This window comes from Telopea speciosissima, chromosome 1 (assembly GCF_018873765.1).
Source record: "Telopea speciosissima isolate NSW1024214 ecotype Mountain lineage chromosome 1, Tspe_v1, whole genome shotgun sequence".
Taxonomy (NCBI): Eukaryota; Viridiplantae; Streptophyta; class Magnoliopsida; order Proteales; family Proteaceae; genus Telopea; species Telopea speciosissima.
The window spans coordinates 44,479,659-44,507,628 of record NC_057916.1 but is presented as its reverse complement, the minus strand read 5'-3'; the positions used below and the strand labels follow the sequence as shown (position 1 = coordinate 44,507,628).

The following is a 27,970-nucleotide window of genomic DNA, read 5'->3' as shown; positions in this document are numbered from 1 at the left end:
CCACAGGTTACTGTACCTTTGTGGGTAGTAACCTTGTTTAGTGGCACAGCAAGAAGCAAACTATTGTAGCTCGCTCCAGAGCTAAACCAGAGTATCTTGCTATGGCTCATATCACTACTGAGTTGATGTAGTTAAGATCTCTTCTTCAAGAGTTGAGTTTTCTGGTTGATCAACCCATGAAGATGTTGTGTGATAATCAAGTTGTCATCTATATTGCTAGTAATCCTGTGTTTCATGAAAGGACGAAACATATTGAAGTTGATTGCCATTTTGTGCGGAATGCTGTTTTAAAGAAGCTTGATTGTTACTCCATTCACGTATTTTGCTGATCAGTTAGCTGATATTTTTAGCAAGGCTCTCTTTGGCAATGCTTTTCTGAAGCGTTGTTCCACGCTGGGCATGGGAGATTTGTATGCTCCAAATTGAAGTGGAGTGTTAAAGTACTGTCCTATAGGAGTTGTGGTCCCCTATTGGACAACTTAAGAGTTACTTGGTTAGTACTCACGATGGGGGAGAGTCCCCACTGTGAGATTGTCCTACTCTTTTTCTTTTTTCTTTTTTTTGGGTAGAAGATTGTCCTATTCTGAGATAGCAAGTCTCAGCTGTTAGTAGTTGGATTGATTTACTTTTCTAGTACTTTCTATAGTCTGTTTCCTACTCTATTTGTAATTCCTTATTGCGATATAAATAAAGGGCACTACCAGTGATAGAATTCATACTGAATCTATTGCTGGGTTCAGTTCTCTCTCTCTCTATCGTCTCCTTCTCTCTTCTCTCTTTGCTCTCTTCTTCTATCTTGGTGTCTGGTTATTAGTTTTCTATCCAGTTACAATCAGAAATCAAAAGAAAATTGAAATGCACATCTACAAATCAGAAAAAAACGGGGGAGGGGGGAATTCAACAATTCATTTCTTTCTGCTGCTGCCCCTTCTTTACTATTATTGTTTGTGATATGAAGATTAAGTCACAATAACAAATCAAAATATGCAGAAGGCATAGCTAAACTGACAGAAACAGAGGCATAAAATGTTAAACCTGTAGAGTGGGAAATGTATCTTCTTACTTTTTTTCACTATCAAAATTGTTTACGGGGCCATGAGCCCTTCAATTGTGTAAAAGAGAGATTCTGCCCAGTCAGTTTTGAATAGCAGTTCCTGTAATGTGTGCAACACATTGTATTTCGGATCAAGCTTCCTCTGCCAGCCCTATAAAAAGAGGGAAAAGTCAAAAGTTTTGAAACTTGAGAATCTTTAATGTTCAATTCAATCCTTCACCATGACAAACAGAGCCTACCATCCATCAAAACAGGAACATGTCATGTAAATATAGCACCTTAAGCAGATTCACCAAAATCTTTTTGATCACGTATTTATTTATAGTTACAAATCCAATATATATTTGCCAGGTACTGCTATTCAAAACTTTGAATTTTTTAATGCTTTAATTACTCCTGCTCTGAAACTTGCCAAATGACTAGAGGTTGATGTGGACAATAGGTCGACAGAGTAAGTTCCACTGCCAGTTGGGTTGTAAAGTGGCTGAAAAACAATGCACATGGACAGAGCCTATAAACATGGACCATGGAGAGAGATCTCTCCCTTTTCAACCTTGCAAAGAAACTTCAGAGAAATCACTGATATGGGACCAAAAAGTTAAGTGGCACAAACAACCAAAATCAAAAGGGACATTCAATGGCAGAATATTTCTGTTTATGTTAGTGATTTTTCCAACACCTTTACAGGATGGCACAAATATGCAGTGAATGTAGGTGCAGGTGTGCCAGAACCTTTAACGCAGGCTCAAACGAGACTAATATGCCTTATCTGACTTCTAATCAGGGGATTGGGTTCCCTCGTGCCTGAGTCTAAGGACTTTTGGGTTAAACTAAGAGCATAAACGCAATCGAGACAATGACAATACGTAATGCAAAGAAGATAAAACGCAATAAAGGAAAGATGAATGGAAAAATAAGCTAAAATAACAATTAAACAAAGAAATCAGATGCTTCAACGCACAAACTGCGCATTAGATCAAACCGTTACTGAGCAGCGGACAAAACCCTGACTCCGTACAATGAGCGATCCAATGACGAAAGCGTACATCTTTGAATAAAATAAACTGGAAAATGACTGAAAGAGAAATGTAAAAGAAGAAATCAAGCTGTGTGTTTTTCGTGTGTTATTGAGTGTCTACTCTCATAAAGACTCTTGTCTTTATAGATGGAGCCCATGTGTGTTTTTCGTGTGTTATTGAGTGTCTACTCTCATAAAGACTCTTGTCTTTATAGATGGAGCCCATGAAAACCTCTACTTGGCAGTTGCCACAACCGTCATGAATCCATAACCCAGCTATTTTACCGCCATGTGTCACACGATTTCTTTGTGGAGTAACTCGCCCTGTCACGTGCCCCTTCTTTTAGATTACCCCTAGGCATGGTGGGCCCTTCCTAAGATTACCGACCATCCATGTGTTGTTGGTTGATCCTTATCCAGCCGCACCTCTTGCGCTCTGCCAAGTGGCCATACTTCTCAGCCCATCCTTGGCCAAAAAGGTGGGAGCAAACAGTTTATATGAAACTCACTCACACTACATCAACTAAAATACATATGATCTCCTGAAGTTTGGTGAAAATCCTCCAGCAGAACTAGGAGATTCCAAGCAGAGAACGGCTTAAACTATATCATATAGTTTAAGTTATATTGGCAAGAACTTTGAATTACTTGTGTTCGCAGATTCCTGATGTTATACTCACTATAGTATGTTAGTACTTTACTGTTATGGTATGATCGTTACGAATGCAACCCGGGTTCCCCAAACCCTGCTTCTAGGTCACTATGGGTCCCCCAAATAATAGAAACTCAAATAATGAGGTTAGTGGCAGTTTTGTAATTTCTAGTAAGCCCAGGACCCGTTTGGGAAAAGTACACACCAGATGGGACTGACCGTAATTAGAATTGAAAGAAAAGGAGTAGAAAGGAAACAAAAATGGTCTTAGGAATAAACAGAAACAACTTGAAAGGGCATGAGATTTTCTGTAAATTTAATGAACACAGTACTACTACAACCTTGCCATATTCCTTTCTCTCTTGCTACACAGTACGTTGTTAGTTTGCTATCTGCTATATGCTGTTTTATCCAAACTGATTTTGGCTCTTGTTTCATCTACTTATTGTCTTCGTGTTGTGCATAGTTGTCACGACGTCACGGCGATCCAAGTTGGTGGAGGGGTGTCTAATCGATATGTCGACAAGTCGCCCGTGGGCGATCATGGCGACCATGTTTTATTTTTTATTTTCCGTACTTTAAATATATAGAAACCGCTTCCTCTAAAAGGCCGACCTTGTAGGAAAGGGAGGAAACAATATGTATATCATACAGGAGCTTTTAACACGGCGGACTATCCAAAGGGGGACACGGGTGGATAAATAGTTTTTTAACAAAATATCATTTAGTATGCTATAATATATACCTTATAACATCAAACATCAACATGAAAGTGTACTACTATGGTTTAATTCATGAAAGTGTAATATACACTAATGTATATTACACTCATACAAGAAAAAAAAAAAAACAGTCGTCGGGACTGAGAATAGTCGCTGGAGGACTAGGAGGAGAAGAAGAAGAAGAAGAACCAAATTTAAAAAAAAAAAAAAAAAAAACTAAACAAAAAGGCACTTTACTTACCTGCTTGAAGAGGTTGCTGGAACTGGGAGTACTTGCCGGAGCCGAGGAAGGAGGCTGAGAACCGCTGAAGAGGGGTTCGAAGAACTGCGTCGCCGACACCTTCGAAGTGCCGAGCCAAAGAAGACTCTCTATTTACATTTCTATTTTTCCTAACTTAAAGAGTTACGGTATAGTGTATCAGTGTTTTAACGCTTTTTTATGCTAATGTGTATTGCAGGTGTAACTGAAAAGTTACACCTCCAATACACTTTAAGGAAAAAGCATTAACTCTTAAATGGTTAAAAAAAATTAATTATTAAAAACTCAAGTTTTATAATCTGAAGCAAGAAATTCGCCCGATATGGCCATATGTCGTGGTATGGCATCCATGGCGGCGCCATGGAGGCCATATCGGTCGACATTCTTGACTCACCCATATCATTGGTAGATATGCACCCATCTCCACCGATATAATGCCACTGTGGCGTCATGGCGACACCATGACAACTATGGTGTTGTGTTATTATCATAAACCCTTTCATCTTATGTGGGATCATTAATTTGTTGTCACGCAGTTTGACTCCCTATATCCTGGTGCTGATTATCTGTTTTCATCTCTACATCTTTTTTTATACTGCTTTTTGTTTCAAACCTTTCCTTTCCATACTGTTTCAATCCTAGTTCTTCTTCCACTAATTAATTTTTGCCTGTTATTTTGCCAATCCCTAATACACTCTAGTTTAAAGTGCTTGAATCCATTTATATTTGTTGATGTTTCATTTTGTTTGACCATGATAGCATTTTATATATGTTGTTGTTACACCTGCCTCATATAGACGCTAATCTGTACAAATTGTTTACTTTATCATCTTTATTTGTAAGCTTTGCTTTACCGACTTTGTGCCTTGGTTAGCTTGATTATGCACCATATTGTACCTTTTGAGAGTGTCTTTTAATGCCCTAGGTGTTTCCTCTCCTTTTTACCCATTTCTTTATACTTTTCTACCACCTGTGTACCTTACTTTGCATGAGTATCCACCTCTATCTCTATTGAGGGTGCCGTTTAATGCATTAGGTGTGTCTCCGTCCTACCCATTTGTGTCTACTTTTTTCTATTATTTATATTTATTTTCTTATTATAGTGGTGTGTCAGGTCGGCAGCCAGCACTTTAATATATTCTACTAATCTCCTTTTTGCATGGATCCTTTTGTTGTTTGATTTCTTTTCTCGATCTCATGTCTTTCTGTACTCATTTTTAGGGCATCCCCCGTAAGCGATGCGCCACACCGATGCCCAAATGTGGTGATAAGTAGATGTTGAATAATGTACACCAGAATACCGTGGGGGTATTCTGGTCTTTTTGGGTGTTTTATTTTGTTATTATACACTGCCTAGCTATGTCGGCTATGGCAGGGGTATTATTGTCTCATCGTATTATTTCACTTATTATAAATATAGGTCTTGGGCTGATCACATTGATCATCCAAGCAATTCCATATTTTGGGTTTTGTTAACATGGTATCAGAGCCACTTTCTCTGATCTAGGTTACAAAACTTCCCCCCTCCTTTCCCTCCATCGTTTTCTTCCCTCTCCATCTTCTTCCTCCCATCCTTCCTCCTTTTTTCGGGTTTTCTCTCTTTGTTTAAGGGCAGCTCTGATGAGGTGATCAAATGATCTAGCTGCTGCCCTCTACATACCTCAATTCATGTAATATAGGTTTGGTTACTCATCTGCGATAGCTGCTGCCCTGCTCTTCTCTATGATTTTTTGAAGCCCTCTCTTTGAAGATCAGACCTACTTCTTATCAGAGTTTGATTGTTCCCCTTTGAAGGTTTCTATATCGCACCATTGGACAGCATCTACTGCAGCCCTGCATTCAGCGTTGAAGCTCTCTTCCCTCAATCGATCTTACTTTCAGGGGTTTTTTTCAAAACCCTGACTATCGATTTTGGGGTTTTAGGTTTCAGATATTGCTGATTTTTGGAGGGTGTGTCTATCACACCACACAAGGTACTCAACAGCAGTTTCAGCCTCTTTCAGTTTTTTTGAAGACCCCTAACCCTAATTGATCACCTCTCTCAGGGTTTTGAAAAAAACCCTGCAACTTATCGATTTGGGGTTAGGGCTGCTTGTGTTGCTGCTGCCAAGAGGGGTCTCATACCCTATTTTCTGCTGCTTCATCTGGTTTTGTTGCTACTTCTCATCATGATGCCGGACTTTGATGTTACCACGGCTACTTCTGACAGCGATGGTCAGACTAGGTCTGATTTTCTTCCATATGCTGTGACAATCAAGCTTGATGGTACGAATTATTTAATTTGGGCCAGATCTCTATCCTTAACCGTGGCTGGTAGGGGACTCACTGGCCATCTTATTGGCACCACCAAACAGCCTACTGAGGAAGGTGCTGCCCGTACTAAATGGGCTGCCAACGATGCTATGGTAATGTCTTTTGATCTGAATTCTATGCACACTGACCTTTCTAGCCAGTATCTCCTCCTTGACACTGCTACTCAGATATGGACTGCAGTCAAGGGAACCTATGGTTGGTCAAAAAGTAGTGCTCAGGTTTATGAGATCAGGAAGATGCTCCAAAACACTACTCAAAAGGAATTATCTGTCACTAAATACTATGCTGCCCTCAAGTGCTTATGGCAGCAATTGGATCATTATGCTCGTGTTCAGCCTACTACTACTGCCGACATTACTGCCTATCATTCTTATGTGGACCAGTTTCGGGTGTATGATTTTCTGGCTGGCCTTAATGATGACTATGATCCTATTCGGGTGCAAGTTCTTGGTCGGGTTCCTCTCTTAAGAAGCATAAAGCTTATGAGTCACACTATGAAACTTTGGGAGAAGGTTATTGAAGCCCGTTTGAGAAGAGAGACCCATAGCTCAGTGAACCATTTTGGCTTTATGTCAAGTAGATCACGATGGAAGCTATCTACTTATTGAGGAAACTCATGGAAACATAGAATTAGCAAGAAGAATCTCCAGATGGTCTTTACTGACCTAGAAAAAGCCTATGACCGAGTCCCTAGAGATTTAATCCGACATGTTCTAGTAAAGAGAAGGGTTTCGAGTAAATATGAGGATGTAATAAAAGTTATGTATGAGAACGTGGTGACTAGTATGAGATCTGTTGGAGGTCAAGGCAAGGAATTTCCAATTACGATTGGGCTACATCAAGAATCAGCCTTAAGCCCTAATATTTTTGCGCTAATCATGGATGACTTAACCAAGAGCATTCAAGACGAGGTCCCATGGTGTATGCTCTTCTCCGATGATATTGTTTTGGTGGATGAGACAAAAGCAAGGATTAATGCTAAGTTAGATCTATGGAGATCAACCTTGGAAACAAGAGGTTTTAATATTAATAGAACGAAGACGGAGTATATGATGTGTAATTTTAGTCACACTATGATGGATACTGACATGGTGTGAATTGACGAAAGAGAGATACCGTAAAGTGACTATTTTAGAGATTTGGGGTCAATCATAAATAAAGAAGGTGACATAGAAGATGATGTGTCACAGCGAATTAAAGTGGGATGCATGAAGTGGAGAGGTGCACCTGGAGTGCTGTGTGGCCGACGCATTCCTGTAGACCTTAAAGGAAAGTTCTATAAGACTGTTGTACGACCGACTATGATGTATGGGGCAGAATGTCGGGCAGTTAAGAAGTGTCATATCGAGAAGATATATGCGGCAGAGATGAGGATGTTAAGATGGATGTGTGGAAAAACAAGGAAGGATAAAGTAAGGAATGATCGTATTAGAACTGACTTGGGAGTAGCTCCAATCAATGACAAGCTCTGAGAAAGTCGTTTGAGGTGGTATGGTCATGTTCAACGGAGATCTAGGGACCACCCTAGTAAGGAGTGATATGTTTCTGATTGAAGGAGCTAAAAGAGCGAGGGGCAGACCTAAAATGACCATAGGAGAAGTTGTGAGGAAGGACATGCATAGTCTAGGTCTTGTACCATGTATGATTTTGGATAGAGCCTATTGGAGGGCAAGGATCCATGTAGCAGACCCTATCTAGCTGAGATTCTCCTGACTTGTTGGGCTATGCCTCTTTCCTCCTACTTTATTTGTCATTTTTATATTTCACTTCTCTCTTATTCCCATCGTTCATTTGTCATTGTGCATTTTTTCACTTCTCATCTTATTTCCCAACCTCTTTTTCCATCTCTTCATTTTTTTACCTACTTTGTTTGTTTGGATCCATGTAGCCGACCCCATTAAGTTAGGATAAGGCTGAGTTAGTTGTTGTTTGTTGGTGTTGTACAACTACAACCTTCGATGGAATAAAAGAGGGTGGTAATGGAGTTCAGCTTGCAATGGATGCAGCCCTTCACACAAGGCTCCAGTCAAGCCACGGTTTTAAGAATAGGTAGATAATCCAAAGGCCACTTGATTCCAATCCACAATCCCACAAACCAGCGACCTGATATTTAGTTTTAAATCTCTGAAACCGGAACCAGAGATAGTTGCAGGTTCAGGTATGGACTCAGAGGAGTATCCCACAGTAGAAGGGGACTTAAGAGCTGAAACTTGGGGGCGCTTTGGCTGCCTATACCAGGGGTTCTTACACCCAAAATATCAAGCCTAATGAATCAATGACGAAGTTTATGGGCCGCAACTGTCACCCTGAACAGAACAAAGCCTTGCTGATTCTTCAGTCCAGTACTTGCAATAGTTAAAGAAAAGAGAGAGAATATGGGAGATAGAAGAAAAAAAGGAAGAATAGGAGGAAAATAGGAGCAGCAACGATGCCACAAGGGAAGGGAGAAAAAGGAAGAAGAGAGTGATTATACCAAGATTGTCTACATATTCTACTTTCTATAAAAATAAAGATTACAAGATACCCAACTAAATAAATAAACCCCTAAATATCCTACAAGAATGAACGAAATTTGGACCCGGTTCTCATCCTAGGCTTCGTATCATTTGTGTGCTGGTCCACAGAAGCACTACCACATCAGTTACACATCAAATTTAAGGAATGGCTTTGTCCCATCAAGAAATTAGAGACAGAAAAGAAGGAAAACAAGAAATGTAAATGCCACACTCCAACCACCAAAATGAATTTACCATTTTACTCCCATATAAATGGCATGATTGACATTTGGCATGTTGTAAAACAGGCCCCACATGATACTTATCAAGCATCAAAACCAGAAGGAAAGTTGGATGCCGGCAAACATTGCATATGTGGCATCTAACATTAGATGGCTGTATTCACCCAAAAATTTCTATTCACCCAAAAAAAACATTGGATGGCTGTAGTCAGGACATAAGGTTTGTAAGAAAATGGATTATTCGTTCACTGTTACCACCAGGCTTACACTGACAAAAAAAACCAGCCTGCATGTTGAAGATTCCAGTTCATCTTCTGATAGTCCTTGGGTGCGGTAACCCCCTGAGACCAGGGATCCAATCCCTCTTCCCAAAAAAAATACCCATCTTGGTCCATTCCCAAGACATGCACTTGAGTTGCATATGGCTTAGTAAGGCCAAAGTCCAACAAAGGGGTGGGAACAGCAGCTGACTAAGGCTGATTTATTCAACATTTTTTTTTTTTTTTTTGGCATGGGGTGGGGGTTGGGGAGGCGGGTTAGATTTATTCAGCATTTCAAAGGAATGTAATGTGTATTGCATGAAATGACAGTACAAACAAAACAGAGTAGGGTATCTTACCTCAAGAACCAAAGTTGTAACCATCACTGTACAAACATTGCCATCAATGCTGACTTTATGACGTCGAACTTGCTCAAGTAACTGCTGCATGCACTCAGCAGGATGGAAAATATCACCTTCTGGGGTAGCCCAGAAACTGAATGTCTTCTCCACCTCCTGTTGAAATACCAAAACATTTTAGAAGATTACATAGATGGCCAAACGAGAACTGCTACTTCTTTTGCACTGGTAAACAATGTTCGAAACATTGGTTGAAATGACAGAAATTTCAAAAAAAAATTCAGTTTCGACGAAAGTCAAAATGAACCAGGTGTGATACCTAGATCTTACCAAGTCTCGGTCGAAATTTGGTCAAAATTTCTACCCTAGTTTCGACTCCAAAGAGGGAAACTTCCTTAACAGTATCAGTTTTTGTGATATATGGCCAAACCACTCCTATATCTTTGTGAAAATGGCCAGCATTTGTGTAAAAGTCAAAGGATAACTTGCTTCGGCAGCAATAATAATCTGCTAGTGGTTTTGATCCTGCCAGGAACTCAATGTGGTACTACGAATCTAGGATCGGCAAAGGGGTCCATTGGAACTTGCTTGTTTTCTTCACTCTTTAGAAAGTTTGTAATTGTTAAAGCTTTGACCCATTACCATGGGGATACACCTTTATGTGTACCACGGTAATATAGTCTTTCTTCTTGTGCACCACGAAAGGGGGATTGTCCCTATCGTGGCTGATCCGTTGTTTCCTTTATTTTAGCTCTTTTTATTTCTTTCCTAATTTGTCTGGGATTCTAGTTTCTATTTTCTCTTTCGTATTTGACAAGGAATAACTTTCCTTGTGTGTTTGTACCGATTATTGATTACTTTTATTGGTTACATGTAATATGGTAAGGGGGAGACTCCCTGGGTATCGAGTCTGCACTACTTTTGGTAGTCTCACCTTCCCTTCTTCAATCTTCTTCTTCTTCATCTCGCTTCCTCTTTCTCTTTGGTTGCTGGTTTAATTTTTCTGATATTGCTACATGGTGTCAGAGCTTTAATAAATCAGTAATCATCCTTATTTGGCAGGCCTGGTTTAGCAGCGCCTATGCTGCCGTGGTGCTCCTGAGGGCCCACCGCCAATGTCATGTTTCATACTACTGCCAAGGGGGTCTGGAATGATTTAAAGGAAGGTTTTTCTCAAGGGAAAAATATTTCCCGGACTTAGTTCTAAGGGTATAATTGACGAACTCAAGGCCACCAACCTCTTACCACTGATCTGGAACAGTTGAAGCTTCAGTGGGCTGAGTTCCATGTTGATAAATTTTGGCTGGGCTACATCCTGACCACCAATCTGTTAAATGTCAACGTCTTGTTGGTGAGAAAGTATCCTCCTTGAATGAGACATTCTCCCCTCTTCAGTGCACATCTACTCCATCCAGGGCTGAACCCTTTCCCTTCTCCTAAGGAAAGTTCAGTTCTTGTTGTTGGCTGAGGACGTGGTTCTACCTTCTCTGGGAAAGGTTGTGCCAATGGAGAGGTTATGGCAAAAAACCAAGTAGTTGTGGTACATGTGAACAGCAATCTGATAGATATTCTCGACAATTTACCTTCTGTGGCAAGCCAAATCATACCATTGACACATGTTGGGCTAAACATGGTCAACCAGACTGGACCAATGAGTTGGCCAACACCACCACTACTAATAGCTCTACTGAGAGAGTGACTTCTGGCGACTCAACACTTGAATCTACATCTGGAGCTTCTACCTCTGTTTTTGTGCCTTGAGATGACCATAATCAGATACTTAATAGCCTCCAATAGCTTGAGTCATCTGCCTCCCGCCTCCACAACCACTTTAGCAGTTTAGCCCACACAAGTAATTCTGGTCTTTTTATCATCACCTGATCTACTCTGTGGATTATTGATTCTGGTGCATCCTCTCATATGACCAGGTAAGTCCGATTTATTTTCTTACATGCCAAAAGTTCAAAATTCTTCTCCTGTCATTCTTGTTGGTGGATCCTCCACCCAGCATGGAACAAGGTCTCGGCAAGGTGTTGATCACAGTAATATCTCATTTTTTTAAAGGTTTGAGACGAGACCTCATACGAAATAAAAAGACATCGACTCGACCAAGACCAGTTGAGATTTTGGTAGGTCTCAGTCATCTCGATGGGAAAGCTGTGGACTTCCAAAAATTGATCTTCTCATTTATTTTGACGGAAAATCGCCAGATTACAACAAACTCATGGAAACATTGATCTACAACAAGATTGCAGTGATTTGAAGAAGATTGGAGGATTCCAAGGTAAGCCATTTTTCCCTAAACCCATTAGAAACCGTGTATGTCATAGCCTACCAACCTAGGGTCCAAAGTCAAACTTCTATTAGGACTTCAATTTTTAAAATCTGATAGTGACATTGTGTTTAAATGGCCCAAAATAGGCTGTATACCAAATTTCATGACCTAAATAGGTCAAAAACTCACCGAAACCAAGCAACGAGTTCAACAAAAAAAAATTTTGCACCAACTAATGGGTTAGGGGGTGCAACTCGGGTGCGCTTGTGTTGAGAAATGATGAATTTTGAACCAAAGTGAGCCTGAGCCTGCCCAATTTCATTCAGAATTGAACTCAAATTCAACTTGAGTTGCACCTCTAGCTAGATTCTTTAGAGTTCAAGATAAGTGAAGAAAAACTATTGCTTCAAGTGGTCTAGGACCTTAAAATGTACAAATTATATTGTTGGATATGTAATCCAGAATACCGTATTCTGGTCCTTTTGGGGTAGTTTAATTGTTATTCATTAGGTACAGACTGCTGCTCTTATAGAGTCAGTTAGTTAGGGGTATTTCTGTCCACTTTGTAATTTTCCCTCTATTATAAGTAGAGGGCTTACCTATCAATGATAATATACTAACCATTCTCTAATTCTCTCATTCTCGGTTTTGCTAACATGGTATCAGAGCCTCCTAATCTGATCTAGGGTTACAGAACACCCCCCTCACCATCGTTTCACTTTCTCCCTCCTTTCTCTCTCTCTCAGCTTCTCCTTCTTCTTGTTTTTGGTTCTCATCCTTCTAAGAGGGCAGCACTAATGAGGTAATCCAATGATTTTGTTGCTGCCCTCCTCCCAATCTACCTTTTTTATAACCTAAATTCTAATGATACTGCTGGAACCATACCTGCAATATTGGAGCTTTCCAAAAAAATTTGAAGATTAGATTCCTCTCACTCATGAAGGCTGATCCTCCATTGTTGGAGCTACTATGCAACCATTCCCAACACCTATCTACCTTCTTCCATCTACTCCCCTCTCCTTTCTTTTCCAGCCTTGATTCACCCAATCGATCTCACCTTTTCAAGGTTTTTCAAAACCCTGACTCCAATCGATTTTAGGGTTCCTCTTTTCAGTTGCTGCTGATTTTTTAGGGGTGATTCTCCACTACTATAAGGACTAGCCTCTTTCCAAGTATTTGAAGACCCCTACCCCAATCGATCCCTATTCTCAGGGTTATACAAAAACCCTGACACAAATCGATTTTTGGGTTAGGGTTACTTGCTACTACTGGAGTTTTTTGGAGGTGTTTCTACCATCAAGAGGGACAATTTACTTCATCAATACATGGCTTGAAGAAGTTCTATTTCATGTGATAGCTGTTGCCCTATTTTTTTCCTGTACTTTTTTAGTGTTTCTCCCTCTTGAAGATCAAGTCTCAATCACAAAAAGAGATTGGTTATTCTTATTGGAGATCCATTCAAGCAGCTGAGAACAGCATCTATTCCAAGACATCATCAATCTTTGACAAGTCATCATCAATTTTTTGAAGCCGCCTTCCCTACAATCGATCTCACCTTTCAGAGTTTTGTAAAAACCCTGACTATAATCAATCTTAGGGTTAGGGATGTCCTCTCTTGCTGATTTTTTTAGGGGAGTTTTATCAACATCAAAGGAGTATTTAATTCAAATATCAGCTTCATTCTTTAAGTATTTTGAAAAATTCCTATGTGGCTGGCTGCATTAATTCCTATTGGATCTACTGAGCTATTGTCTTCTACTTGCTAGTTCTGTTGATTGGCTTCTATAAGCATGACTGGTTAACATGTTAATGCTGCCTTCATAAGGACTACCGCTGCCCTGTTCTTGAGACTGTCTGCCTAATATTGGAGATTGAAGTTCTTTCACCTTATTGAAGAATCGAATCTACTACCTTGGAGATCAGTTTCTATTTGGGATTACAACAGTTGTTCCATGGTTATTGATTGCGACTACGAATCTATTCAGTTTTGTGAAGCTTTTCTATAGGTTTATATTCAGCTTACTCTGGGAGATTGCTCCAAGCATTATTGTTCTCTACTTCAGATTTGATCCAAGTTTTCTAGAAGCTTATTACATCAATTCAGCCCAGATATCTTCATCTGTTCTATTCAACATATGGGAGTTTATAGATTGGAGTTTTGCACACTGGTTCTTCCTTGTTTGAAGATTGATCAAGTTTTTTAAGAGTGGAGCCTTTCCATTATTCCCAAACAGATCTGCTTTTCCTTCTTTAAATCAGATCTGAATATTGGAGTTTGGTGTTCGATTCTGCTCTGCAGGAGTTTCCATCTCAGAAGTTAGTTTGATCGATTGATGAAGGTTGAAGATTGATGTGCTGCCTTGCTCCATGACTCTTTATCCCACTGCTTCTTCAATTCCCATACTCCATACCTTTGGCATTTACCCAAACCATTTTGGAAGTTTATGGTATACTATAATTTGTCATTCCTTCCTTTTACATTCCCATAGCACCTTTGGAAAATTCTAGAACATTATACTTTTGCCATTATCTCTTACATTATCTCTGTTATGTCCATGTGTACTACTACACGTGAGGGGGAGATTATGTACAGTACACTTGTAGATATTGCAAAAGTAGAACTTGCAGGAACATTTGTGGCAAAACACATAGAAGATCAGTTTTTTCCACCATAGCCATTGGGTATCTTTTGTTATTAGGTTGAACTTGCCGTAAGGGGGAAATTAAAGTATTGAAGCGTAGTGAAGATATTTGGGTGTTGTATGCCTATTTGAGGATTTAAATTTGGGTTGATTATTTCCGCTACCTGATTCAGTTGTTTCCGCTGCTTGCTTGCCCTAGTTGTTTATCTTCAAGATTACCAATCTAAGATTCATCACTGGACACCTATTGAAGATTGTTTACAACTTTGCTGATCAAGTCTGCCCAAGTTTTGAAGATCAATTATTTCAAGTTCTTGAAGATTTATTGTGATTGGGAGCTTTATTCATCCGTCAGTGTATCAAGTTGAAATTTGCTGCAACTCTATTTCTTCCTATTTTGTTCAAGTTGGGCATTAGTGCCATATATGCGCCAACTAAGGGGGAGTGTTAGAATGGAGTGTTAGCATTTATTTTCCTTAATTAGTTCAAGCTAGAGCTTCTTTTAGTATATGTATAATCCAGCTTGAGGGGGAGCGTTGGAATATGTAATCCGGAATACCGTGGGGGTATTGTGGTCCTTTTGGGGTAGTTTAATTGTTATTCATTAGGTATAGACTGCTGCTCTTATAGAGTCAGCTAGTTTCTCTCATTCTCGGTTCTGCTAACATATATCTTTCAAATTTAGACCCTGAGTTTATCTAATTACAATTATTTATCAATCTAATCTTAAATAAAGTGATGCAGGAGCAACTAACACTTCAAGAAGATGGTGTTCTTATTTGGAGAGTACAATTCAACTCAAAGGAGGTCACATTCATGGTTTTTCCGCCTTTTCCGTTTTTAGTGTTTTAATATAGGTTATTTCCATCACTGTTTCCTGAGGCTACTTTCAAAGCTCAAACTTCTGTTTAGCATGATCTTTGGCACCACCTGAAATCTTATTCAGTTACCTTTTCAACAAGACCAAGATTGTGCATATCCATGCTTTGTAGAGATTTGAGAAAATTATAACCAATATACTAGTAGGGTGTTGGTCTGTCACGGGATTTTCATCTCAGAAAAGTTTAGTTTGATTAGGAATGATTTAGTCTATTTCTCAAGTTTATAGACTAATTTATTTTAGTGAAGTGGTTGAGCACATATGGGAGTATCTAAACTTAAAAACGATTTCACATTAAAAGTCTTTCTTTTCCTAATAGTAGGGATTATAGAAAGACTCAACAAACAACCCACAGGAACAACTGCAATTTAGGATTTTGGCTATGGAAGAAAAATATATGGTAGCCTGAGGGTATACTTCTAGATTGACAGTGGTGATTCCATTGGTATTAGCCTCAGTTAATGGTCTTATTTACCAGTTGTTTGAAGTTCTAGCTTCCTCTTCTTGAATTAGATTTCCAGCTACAGGTCAATCTATGAGTTTTTCTGCTGTTCTGGACCTGCTATTTAGAGGGTTACTGGACTCTTTGATCAATTTCTTGCACTCCATATAATTACTTCAAACCTAGGTTTAATAGGTTCTTTTGTCTTCTAATTAATTTCCTTGATTTTCTCTCTCGATCCACATCCTTAATTCTTGATTTTCTACTTTTATTTTAAATTTTCCTATTTCAATCTTTGTTTCTATTCCCATATTCTCAGCTGCTAACGTAATCACTGAATGGCATGATCATATAACAAAATAGCTAACCTTAAATGATAAAGGTAAAGTCTGAATCTTTAAGCCCTATATATACAAGGTTGGGATCTTAAAACCATTCTTTTATCAATTTGTACCAGAAGGAACTTGGAGATTAAACGCTTTAATAAATTTCAGTTTAACTGAATCAACAGCTCATTTTGTTATTTATACATCATACTGAATTCTCGTTGGACTTCAAAATCTTAAGCAAGATTTGGAGGCAGGGTCTAGTTTATTCAAACAACTTCAAGAAAGTTATGAAAATATGGGTGATATCTGTAGAAAATAAAAGAACTGGGGGCAGGGGAATCTTATGAAAACAACATAGGGAACAAAGATACTGAATCAACTCTAGTTTAAAAAATTCTATAAAGACAATAGAAGAATCGAAGACAATGAAGAACCATATGACATGGAAATATAAGAGGATGTAAAGACAATGAGAAGTTGCCGCCATTGATTTCATCTTTCCAGGTTAATTCTTCAATAACAAAGTTCAGTCATTGCTGACTATCTTCCTATTGCACATGTTCTTTAAGGTTTCTTCATAGATCATCACAGGACTTAGTTGTTGATCATCTACAGAACTCAAGGTCAAATTTTTTCAGTTCAAAGGGATTTATGGAAGACCAAAGCTTCAAATGATGATTTCTCTCCCTCAGAAAGTCCATGCAATCTGATTAGAAATCTTGAACAATCCTTGAGGTTTATCTGCCAGTCTTGACCTGCTCTCAGGCCATTGATCGAATCTTTGATTAATTTCTTGAGTTCTTTAGTCTTTCTTTACCTCTGATTTCTTTTAATTATTTTCTGATTAATTTCCCTGAATTTCTCCCTCTCTACCACACATCTCAATTTCTTGATTTTCTCCTTTGAATTTAGATTTTCTATAGAATCTTTATCTCTTTCCCCACATCCTCTATCACTAATCAAAATCTTGAAGAGTATGATCATCTACCATAATAGCAAAACTGAAACAACCGGGCATGAAGAGTGAAGCTTGTTTTGATGCTATTTGGATATGAGCATTTGTTTTTAATTGTTTATCTGTAACGACCTAATGATCTTAATCCTACAGACCAAATATAGGGTATATTAAGGGGGAACATGCCTGAATTGAGTGCACATTTAAGTCTTGGGGACCTTGATATATGTTTTTTGAATGCCAAGTTTCTATTCTTTCGATGGGTCTTAAGTTGAGTTAGAAAGTTTATTTTGAAGTTTCTATTTTCTTAACATACAAGTCTTATAGAGTAGTTAATACATTTTAACCCCTACAACTTTAGTGATTTCGTTGATTAAATTTAAAAGTCTTATAGAGTAGTAAATACACTTTAACTCTCTCTCAAAGCTTTGCAAAAGTTGATAAGGTAACAGCTGATTTTATGGGCCAATACCAACAAGGATAAGATCTTAAAAGCAACCTACAATTAGGAAGGATTTCAGATCTGGACAAAAAATAATGTGTTTTATAGAATTAGTCTATTAACATATTAGCTGATACTCCAATGTGGTGTAATCACTATATATTTTACCTCAATGAAGGCCTTAGGATTCGGGCAGTTCTGCTGTTTTGATAATCTCAGAGTGCACTCTGCAGCCGTACGGCCATCTCGAAGGACAACAGACTTAAAGAACTCAAGTAAATTCTCTCGATCATTCTTAGAAAGCTCAGTAGTCATGCCTACATCAAGGAAAATGACATGAGGCTTGGGTTTGCGTGAAGATTTGCTATGACCTACTCGGACAAGGATATTTCCAGGATGCATGTCTGCATGGAGAAAATTGTCCACCTGAAAAGAATGTGACATCTTAAAATGTTTCAATTCCAGCGCTATAATTTGAACATTTCATTTAATTGTCAGGCGGAAAACAATAAACATTAAAATGAGCTAAGCTAGTTTGGGAATTGGGATTCAGATATCATAAACAAAGGCATTAGTAGCATTGAACAACTATGAGACCAAGTACACAGCTAAATCTACCCAAGGATGACAACATGCAAGACACCATGACTGACACAATGAAAACCAAGATCAAAGTTACATGAAATTCTTCAAATACTTAATTCCATTGACACCATCATTTTCTGCCTCATTGTCTAGTCCAGATAATTTATATCTTGAAATGGTGACCTCATCCTTCCACATTGCAAAAATAGAAGGGCCACGATCCAAAGCATGGCTAGGTAGCCCATCGAGATGATGCACAAGCATTTTATTTATCTGAGGGGAGTGTGGGAAGTTCTTCGATGTCATGAAGCTCTTCAACATGTGGTTCATATAACTCAAGGTCTTCTTATTCCAAGATGGGATCATATTTGCATTTTTGGGAAGCAAAGTAAAATGGGCATTGAACCTGTAGTTTGGCACAACAATTATCAAGCCCATGGGATCCAATGAAGTGCAGGGGGATAATAGCAAAGATTTGAAAGAAGTGTATTATTAGTGTTGGCTTGGGTAATTGGGGCTTAATTCTAAATTATGATTTTGAGGCCTTATAAGTAATTTTCCAGAATCAAGAAAGAAATTTTGATTTAAACAGTCTGAATAGGATGGTCGTAAGCATGGTTGGTTTCAAATTTCTAGCTACTGATTTCCTTGTTTCATTAGTTTCCAAGTCCTACTTTTACAAGAAAGTGAGGAGTGTATATACCATTCCCACCTTAGCACTACATAGGAGAGTAGAGCTGCGGAATTGGAGGAACTTCTTCCTTCTGTTGCTAATACTACTATGTCACTGTTACTGGTGCTCACTGCCACTCCATTTTAATAGCTGCTGCTTTGGTCTCTTCCTTGGACTGTCAATTTTAAGCATGGATAGGCGAGTGCCAACTCCCCCAAATCTTTTCACCATGAGTTGAAAACAATTGTGAGAGATAATGCACGAATTAGGTTGAAATTTCAATTAATATTTAAGCTATTCCAGGGATGTAGGGAACCTATCCAGGCATCCCACAAACCACATTTCCAGCCTGGTCATATTAAGCAGAAACCATGTCAAGGGCTTACATTCAACCAGAAACTTCGGACTAGTTGATCTATATGCCTTTTATAAGTATTGCATGCTTGGTTGATTTTCGGAAAGATACAAAATTTAAGCAGCTTTGGGAGTAGCAAAACTAGGAAGGATGTTGAGATGGATGAGTGGCAAAACTAGGAAAGACAAAGTAAGGAATGGTCATATTAGAGCTGATTTGGGAGTAACTTCAATACATGATAAGCAACGAGAAAGTCATTTGAGTTGGCATAGAAATGTTCAACGGAGACCTTTGGATGCTTCAGCACGGAGGAGTGATTTGATTCAGATTGAACGAACAAAAAGAGCCAGGGGCAGACAAATGACATTAGGAGAAGTGGTGAGGAAAGAAATGAATAGCTGAGGCCTTGTATCAAGCATGACCTCGAATAGAGCTGATTGAAGGGCAAGGGTCCATGTAGCCAACCCCATTTAGTTGGGATAAGACTGAGTTGCTGTTGTTGTTGTTGTTGTTGTTATTCAAAATTTAGGCAGCTTTCTAGAAACTGAAATTGCTACAGCCTGATAGATATTGCAGAAACAAAAAAGACCTACAATAATTAGTTTGGGCTCAAAATTTGGTGTGCTAAGCTTACAAAAGGGCACTATCATACCCTAAAATTCCAGACTAAACAGGCTTCATTTGATTCTTTCTCAAACTTTAGCCAATTTTTATACTCAGTTCTATGATGGGATTTTAAAGCCCAAATGACTGATTATTTGGAGGACAAATCAACATATTACAATTGGTCTTAATTGTTCCAAAGTCTAGTGATTCTCTTTTAAGTTTCAAGTGGCTCATTATATATTGGAGTCTTGGGATCAGTTTAATTGAAGCCCAGTCAGTTTCAGAATTTCGGCTATATTGAATCTTGGATGTTATCTACAAACACTAGCAGCTCTCAGTTTCAGTTTTTCTCATTTGTTGAGTCTTGGAAGTTATGATTTGGGGTGTTGGTTATGCTAGGCAGGTGCGGGGAGTCTATCAATGATGGTTATGTTAAGTTTTGATGGAGGAATGTGTGCTGGAATGAATTGGCAGCAAGTTAGGATTAGGGTTTTGGGTTTTGAAAGGTGGAAGATGATGGAATCTAGGGTTTATAATAACAGGAAATCAGGTGGTTGAATGGGCTTAATATTCAGGTTGAGTGTGGGTAGGATGGAGGTGAATATATGCTGAAAGTTACGGCTAAATCAGATAGTTAAATCTGGAGTTATGGAGATTTCCTAGAAGAGATAGGAGGGGTAAAAGTATAATTTCAGACAACCGTCTCAGTGGATGGTAATGAAATTTGGATCGAGTCTCTCTTAAGGTTTGAGGCAGATTCGATAAAAATTTTAACATGTTCTAACGGTTAGATTTGGTTGGGCAGAATTCTCGCGAAAATCACCTTGTATGTGACCTTCTAGAAGGGAAGAAGAATAGTTGCAGGTTTTCAGTTCTAGACTTACTTGTGGATGAAGAAAGATTGGATCAGACTTGGGGTGATGTATTAGACTTGAACAGTGCTTGATGATGCAGAATCACTCATGAAATCAGAACTTGAATGTAACAGCAATTGAGAAAACAAATAACCAATTCGAACCACCCGGGCTTCACACCGCAAGGTGTCAATCGGATCAAACACCGATTCCTTCAAACGATCCACCCAGACTTCACACCGCAAGGTGTCGATTGGATCAAACACCAATCCCACCAACCTTGATCAAACACAAGACAAAAATCTTCAATGAAGAAGAAGAGCAGCAAAAAGCTTTTCATTGATCAAAATTCATGTTCCATACTTGCCCGCCTTACAACCTTGTATAAAAGACTCAAAAATAGACTCCTACACTAAAAAGGAAAAGCCTAACCCAATCCTTAACCCAATACTAAAAGAAATAGACTCAAAACATGGTTGAACTTATAGAGTCTTAATCCAGCCCAACTTCAATAATAATTAAATAGTCACATGATCACTTAAGTGATCACATGACCACTAACCAAATAAAATGAAATCTACTAACCAATCCCGTATGTAACTTTATTACTCATAGTTTAGGCCCATAAAAGTTGCCTATTACATTGAAAACCCATAGAATCAAAAGCCCAACATGTATATAACCCAACCCTAGACTTATTCCTAATAAAAGAAGCTCAGTTTCATGATAAATCTAAATCAACTAGCAGCTCTCAGTTTCAGTTTTTCTCATTTGTTGAGACTTGGAAGTTATGATTTGTTTGTTATTTACAAACACTAGTAGCTCTATTGTGCTTGTTGCTCACAAGATTTAAGATTTTCTGATCCAATTCTATATCACCACATCATCATTGTAATGATCATAGTACTAAATCTCGCGAAATCTCGGTCAAGATCTCGAATATTTCGAGTATCTCAACCTGACCGAAATAAAACAGCAGCTCGAATCAAAAAATGCAAAAACTCGATCGAAATTTCGACCATCTCGCGATATCTTGAGACAAAATCAAAATCTCGTGAGATATCGAGATTCCTTTTTCAAAAGTAGCTTTATAAATACCAAAACTCGTTAGTCTCGGTCGAAATTTCGACTGAGACTTAACAAGCTTTGGTATTTTGGGTTTTTTTCTCCTTGTTCTTCATCCTTCAACTTCCCCTTACTAATTCTTGCACCGGCCTTCAAATCTTCGCCGCATCTACGTTGGAGAACACACCATTAGCACATTTGTGAAGCTTTTCCACTATTTCAGGTAAAACCAATTTCTCTAAAAATGCTTTTTTGAAAGAAGCATGATCAATACTTGTTTGTTTGTGATGAAATTAATATATGTTAGACACCGGAGGCCGATCTACAACCTCACAGTGTCGAAATTTTTTTCCTTTATATATATTATTTTTTTATTTTTCTTCTTCAAAAATTCGCTTTTCTTACAACAAGAACGTAAAAAAAATAGGGGTTATGTACATTGTATGGTGATCAATTAAATATCTTCTCCATCCATTCCCAGTTTTGAGTACGACTCCCACTCGCAGGGACGTAGTGGATCATCTTTTGTAGATGACATTTTTTCCTACCCAACCCACCAGCTGTACCCGTACATGCTCCCAGAGGCGTCATATCGTGACCCATATCCTAGGATAGGTTACCTTTAGCATGTTGTTGATGCAATTTACATGGCTACTATGGATGACTACACTCGTTTCTTTTCCCATACTATGACGTGGCATTCATTTGTCCTACAATCAGAGAACAATGCATGTCGGCTCCATCGGACTATGAGTGAGGTCGATCTTGGACGTTGGAGTAATTATTATTAGAATATTTGTAAACATTTGAGTCGCTAGATGACTACTTGACTTGAATTGGACTATTGGGGATATTGTCATATTGATATCATCTTCTTAACTTGTTATTTACTTATTGTACTTAATATTATGACTTAAGTTATGACTTATGAGTCAGTCACTTTATGTTTCCAACTTCCAAGTCAATTTACTTGTTTAAATTGCTTATTAATCATTAATTTATTATGTCCTCTAGTACTTAAAGTCTTAAACAATGTGTGTAATTAACTAAGTTATACATTAGGATTCGATCGTATAATACCTATCAATGGTGTAAATCCAAAACACCACTTTGGGTGACTATTTTTGTAATTTGAACATTTGAATGTGTTTATATAGCCTAAAATAGGGTTTCCATGAAGTTTCAGGCCTTAACTTGGCCTAAAACCCACCGAAATGACCTACCGAAACATAACAGAAAAATGCAAAATTTCGACCGAAATTTCGGATATTTCGGTCAACCCGAAACACCGAAACAAAACAAGTTTTCAAACTATGGTAATGATCCCATCAACAATAGTTGTGAAAAATATCCTATGAGGAAGATTCAGATCAAACGCTTTGATAATTACCATACCACTTAGTTGGAAACATTATTATTTTCAAAATATACCCGTCATCTAAGAATGAGTTGAATAGATCATTTGTGACGGTGCATAACTTGGCAGGATCATTACGGTCAAAGTGCATAATCATTAAGTTGATCAAACTATGTACCTGAAGTCAAGAGGAAACCATGGGGCATCATTGACCTACATCATAAATATGATTGAAGATTATATTTTATCAAACATTCTCAAAGTAATCATCTCTCATACTAAAACTCAAATACAGGTCCTATCAAGTCAGATTCTACTACTGCAGTCAACATCTGGCAACTGTAACATTTTGAAGATTCCGATTGAAGGTGATCTATACCTATTGTTGAAAAGGCTGTTCCGAGATCCATGGAGCCATACGTTATTTGGGATTTCATAGCCTACAAATGAATCACAATTTACAAGATGAATGACTAGATTAGGCTTATTTTGGAGATCAATATGTTACTGATGCAGATCCAGGGTTCCGAAAACCCATTTTTGATTGCTTATAGGCCCACTTAGACAATTAAGATCCAAGAACAAGAAGTACTGGCACACTTGTAATTAATAGGAGTCAAACTAATAGAGACAAAAATGCTAGGAGCCAAAAAATCATACACCCGGAACTTATTTTCCTGCTTCTTAAAACTAGTGGCAGTGACAGTGTAAGTAGCCTGGAAGTTATCATAGAAGTCTAACTCCTGCCACAGATTGCGTAACTCAGAATAATATTGTGACAGAGTTAGGTCCTTCTGTTTGGTCTCATGAAGTTTCTTCCGGAGTTCATAGACCTGTGCATCATTCCCAACCTGGGAATATGTATCTTGAGCAGCTTTTCAAATTTTGGTCGCAGTATCCAACAGGAGGTAACCCCGAGCAATCTAGGGCTGCATAGAGTTGATGAGAAGGACATCGCCAAAGAATTATCAGAACTCCACTTCTTCTGTGATGCACCAGCTGTAGTAGGCTTCTCAGTTTCTCCTGTAATATATTCAACATCCACATGAATCGATGGAAAGGTAACAGGAATGCGACCACATCAAATAATTGCTCTCATCTAGTTGAACAGAGCTCACAGAGAAAGTGGGGAAATCATTATGAGTCCCACGACTCTTCCCCTTAGTTCCAGTTGATGCGGTGGTAAGATCTAACATAGTTACCAATCAAGATGTTCACACAGGTTGAAGAAGGAAGGCTACCAACCTAGAACATGCCACAATCTAGAAGAGCAGCAACCACGATCGAAGAAACCATCATCATCACAAAACAACAGCAAGGAACAAAACCTGGAAAAAATTGATCAGGGATAAAACCCTGAAAGGAAAAATCGATGCTTGGAAAGGGGTCTCTCAGATCATATCACGGTGAATCTAAGAGACCAAAATAAGGGAGGAGAGAAGAGACACTCGGTGGTTTAAGAGACCACCACTGAGAGTTGGCGGTAGGTAGACGACGAGAGAAAGGAGAGAGTGGGAGGCGGTAGATGAAAAACAAGAGAGAGAGAGAGAGAGAGAGAAGGTGGAGGAGGCGGGGATGAAAACCGAGACCGGGAGGGTCTGAGGCTAGGGCTGGGATCCCAAGGTGGATCTCAGCTCTGATACCATGTTTGATTGGGAGGAATGATTGACTTTCATTGACAGCCCTACTACTTTATTTATAATAAGTGAATAATAGGTACAAGTACAAGAATGCCCCTATGGACAGATTTACCCTTATACCCATATTACAACAGTAAGGTAGAAATTATAGTATTAGTAATTATAGACAATGACAACTCAACTCAAAACTTACTCCAACTCAATGGCGTCAGATAGGTATAGAGAAAAACAGAATTCCTTTCATAGCCAGTCAACATTCAATTACAAACAGGTTTTGAAACTATCAACAAGATATGCATCATTAACGTCCAACCAGTTGCTAGGTGCAAGATCTTAAAATTGGTTTATGGGCATGCATCCCTGATTTATAAATACAAAGGTTTATTTATCGACAATAACAACGACAGAGACGACGACAACAATAATAATAATATAAGACCAAAATTGCATATAAAGCACTAAATTAATTTGATATCACCCAATGAAAATGAGGCCTTACGGTGTCCACAAAAAAAAATTGAATAGATGAAAAACAAGAGTAATTACTAGCTGAAACAGAGGAATGGGAGAAAAAGAAAAGAAAAAAGAATTGCCTATACAACAAAATAAAATATAAGAAACTGTACCAGAAGCATCTTCAGAAGTGCATGAGACCCAATATGAGAAAGTGCACTTTTAAATCTATTATTTCCTTCAAGCTCGTCAACATAGTAGGAAATACTTTTCCCTTGCTCGTAGGTTTCCACCAAGACAGCAGGATGCACAAGTGGATACAAAGGTTTAGGAAAGGAGACATCTTTCCATTGGCGGAAATTGTAAATAAACCGATTCAAATGAGCAGCTTCCCTCGCAAGATCAACTTGAGACATCATGAAAACAGCAAATTGTTGGACACTTTCATCCAACCTCAACCATTTCAAGGTCGGGATGAAATTTGATATTTTGGCAATCACATTAATAATCACAAAATCCCGCCTAATTATTTCACCAACACCAGGATGTCTAACTTTCACAGCAACTACCATGGGCTTGACCTGTTGACCAGGGTAGCAAAATCTTAAAGAAGCTCGATGCACTTGGGCAATACTTCCAGATGCTACAGGTTCCTCCTCAAAATTTTCAAAAATTTCATGAAGCTTGCGGCCAAATGCTTTCTCAATAGTCCTCTTTGTGTAGGCAAAGCTATGTGCTGGTACTTTTGAGTGAAGCTTTGCAAGCTCAGTGCATAGATCGCTAGGGAAGAGATCTGGTCTGGTGGCTGCCCATTGACCCCACTTTATGAATGCTGGGCCTGCCATTTCTAGAGTACGATGGACCAGGTTAAGCCATGCTTTCCTAAAACGACCACTGAACCAATCTGCAAATGGAGCCACAATGGTTGCAGGGGAAAACAAAATTGCCAAATAGATCAATCTCACTAACAAAATAAGACCCTCCAAGATGGAGAACACGAATGAAGTTAGATAGGCATTTCCATCTTGCGCATGAATGTATAGATTGTTCCCTTTTGGGAAGTATTCAGCATCTGCCCAAGTTCTCTGAGTCCATGCCAACTCTCCGATAATAAAGGCAAAAATGCTAGGAGCCACCATGTGTGATCTGGCCAATGCCAAGCTGACAGCACAAGCAATCCTACTTATTGGAGGGAAAGCGGAGCCTCCGTATGAACATATTTGCGAAAGCCTTTTCCAAGCAAGTTGGGCATGGTGTGTCATGTTATCACTTGCGGAGACAAAAGAGAAGTTCTTGGAATAACCGCTCTTGTATAAATTCTCCTTCAATTTGAATAATTTAAACAACACATGCCCTTGACTAGAAAAACTACACTGTGAATATGATCTGCTCATGGAGGAAGGTAGAATGGGGGTGAAAAGTATTCCATGCTTCTTGATCTCTGCAAAGCTGGTCCTCTGGTTTGCTAGAAGGAAATGTGCAACCGTAGTAATGTTGCCAAGGGAAAGAAGCCTACACTTCCAACAAACACATTAGTCTTTGACCAAGCAAAATGCTGTGAAACTAAAATATAACTAATTCTGAGCTACATGAGCAGGAATTGGAGTAAAAGAGATTATTTCATTTCTTCAAAGCAACCAAAAACAATACCACCATCTCCTGTTCAGTCAACGAAGAACCTCTTATCTGCTGTTAACAATTCAATCACATCTCAGATGTGTAGGAACCATGTCTGGAGTGTGTTCAATACCCCAAACGTGTGCATATAAGGATTTGTACAGACATTCATACTACAGTACTACACGCGAGAAAATTACAAACATAAAAAATATATATAAATAAATACTACAACGAGATAAAGCAGTTGTTCATGGTTAAAATTAATTCAACAGAAAACTTAATTCAAGCAAGTTCACGGAACTAAACCCAATATCCGTGGAAAAACAGCAGATACCGAACCTGATTCGCAGCTCGTCAAACAAACTCTCATGGAATATTTATCAAATTCAGCTCAGGAGAAGAGGAATTTCACAATGAGACACAAGAGAACGTTAATTTCTTCCAAACCCTAACTAAAACTCGTCCAAACACAACCATCGGAAGACAAAACTGATAACAGCACGAAAAATGAGAACTTGATCACACAAAATTAGGAGAAATGAAGAAGTGATGGTGGTGGCAGGGGGAGCAGAAGCTAAAATCTTACGACGCAAACAAGAAGGGGAAAAAATCCCTTAAAGAAGAATGAAGAAGCAGAACTGCAGAAGCTCTTGCAGCTTGCACTACCAAATTAAGATACCAACCTTGACATGGTGAATGCTATCACGGGGAGCCTTTCTGACCAGAATACGCAGGTGAGGTATTCCAGACGGCATTGTCATCCGTCCGTGCGGACAACCATCGTCGTCATCTCAGGCGTTGATTGTCACCGTTGTTGTTGCTGGTCATCACCATAGTCAATAGCCTTCGATGCGGGATGGCATAGCCTTCGAGACAGTCAGCATATACGATGAACATATACGTGGCCGATGCAAGGCAGCTGCTTGCCTGTCATTGGGTTCGGCGGGTCGCCACTTACATTTTGTCTTGAATTGTACTCGTCTAGTAAGAAATTAAGAACTCCAATCGCTCTCCTTTTTTCTTCTGGATAAAGAATCATGTTTGCCGAAGATTAGTAGTTGTGGATAGAAACGAAAATAAAAATACGAATATTCTGTTTTGTTAAGAAATATTCTTCGTTTTCGTTTAAATTTAAAATAATAGAATGATGAAATTTTATTTTATTTTTTTTTTTTTTTTTTTTTTTTTTTTTTTTTTTTTTTTGTTCCCTCGAATTTTCTTTTAAGAATTTTAGATTTTAGTTGTTTTTTATTTTCGAAGGTACCCCTGCACAAAACAATAGGGGGTTCGAAAGGAAAATTATCACCTCAATTTGCCTACCCGTCAATTTCCTCAATTCCATGTAATAGACGGAGGTGGACCCTATTTGGGCAGTGTGTTCGGGTAGGGTGTAGGGTGGTCATTTTCACCCCCTCTATTACAT

The 27,970-nt window shown here is 38.7% G+C and overlaps 1 protein-coding gene and 1 long non-coding RNA gene across 2 annotated transcripts; both read right to left on the bottom strand.

Annotated features, from left to right (window-relative positions):
- Positions 1-962: 962 nt before the first annotated feature.
- Positions 963-27,406, bottom strand: LOC122647400 (probable serine/threonine-protein kinase abkC). Its single transcript, XM_043840818.1, has 5 exons — positions 27,231-27,406; positions 25,101-26,439; positions 17,508-17,765; positions 9,375-9,530; positions 963-1,205 (listed from the first exon to the last, which is right to left on the bottom strand). The coding sequence occupies exons 1-5, from the start codon at positions 27,236-27,238 to the stop codon at positions 1,086-1,088; spliced, it is 1,881 nt and encodes a 626-aa protein (XP_043696753.1). The 5' UTR covers positions 27,239-27,406; the 3' UTR covers positions 963-1,085.
- LOC122647415 lies at positions 2,934-8,273 on the bottom strand. Its single transcript, XR_006330880.1, has 3 exons — positions 7,969-8,273; positions 6,147-6,150; positions 2,934-3,055 (listed from the first exon to the last, which is right to left on the bottom strand). It is a non-coding gene; the product is annotated as an uncharacterized LOC122647415 (long non-coding RNA).
- Positions 27,407-27,970: the final 564 nt, after the last annotated feature.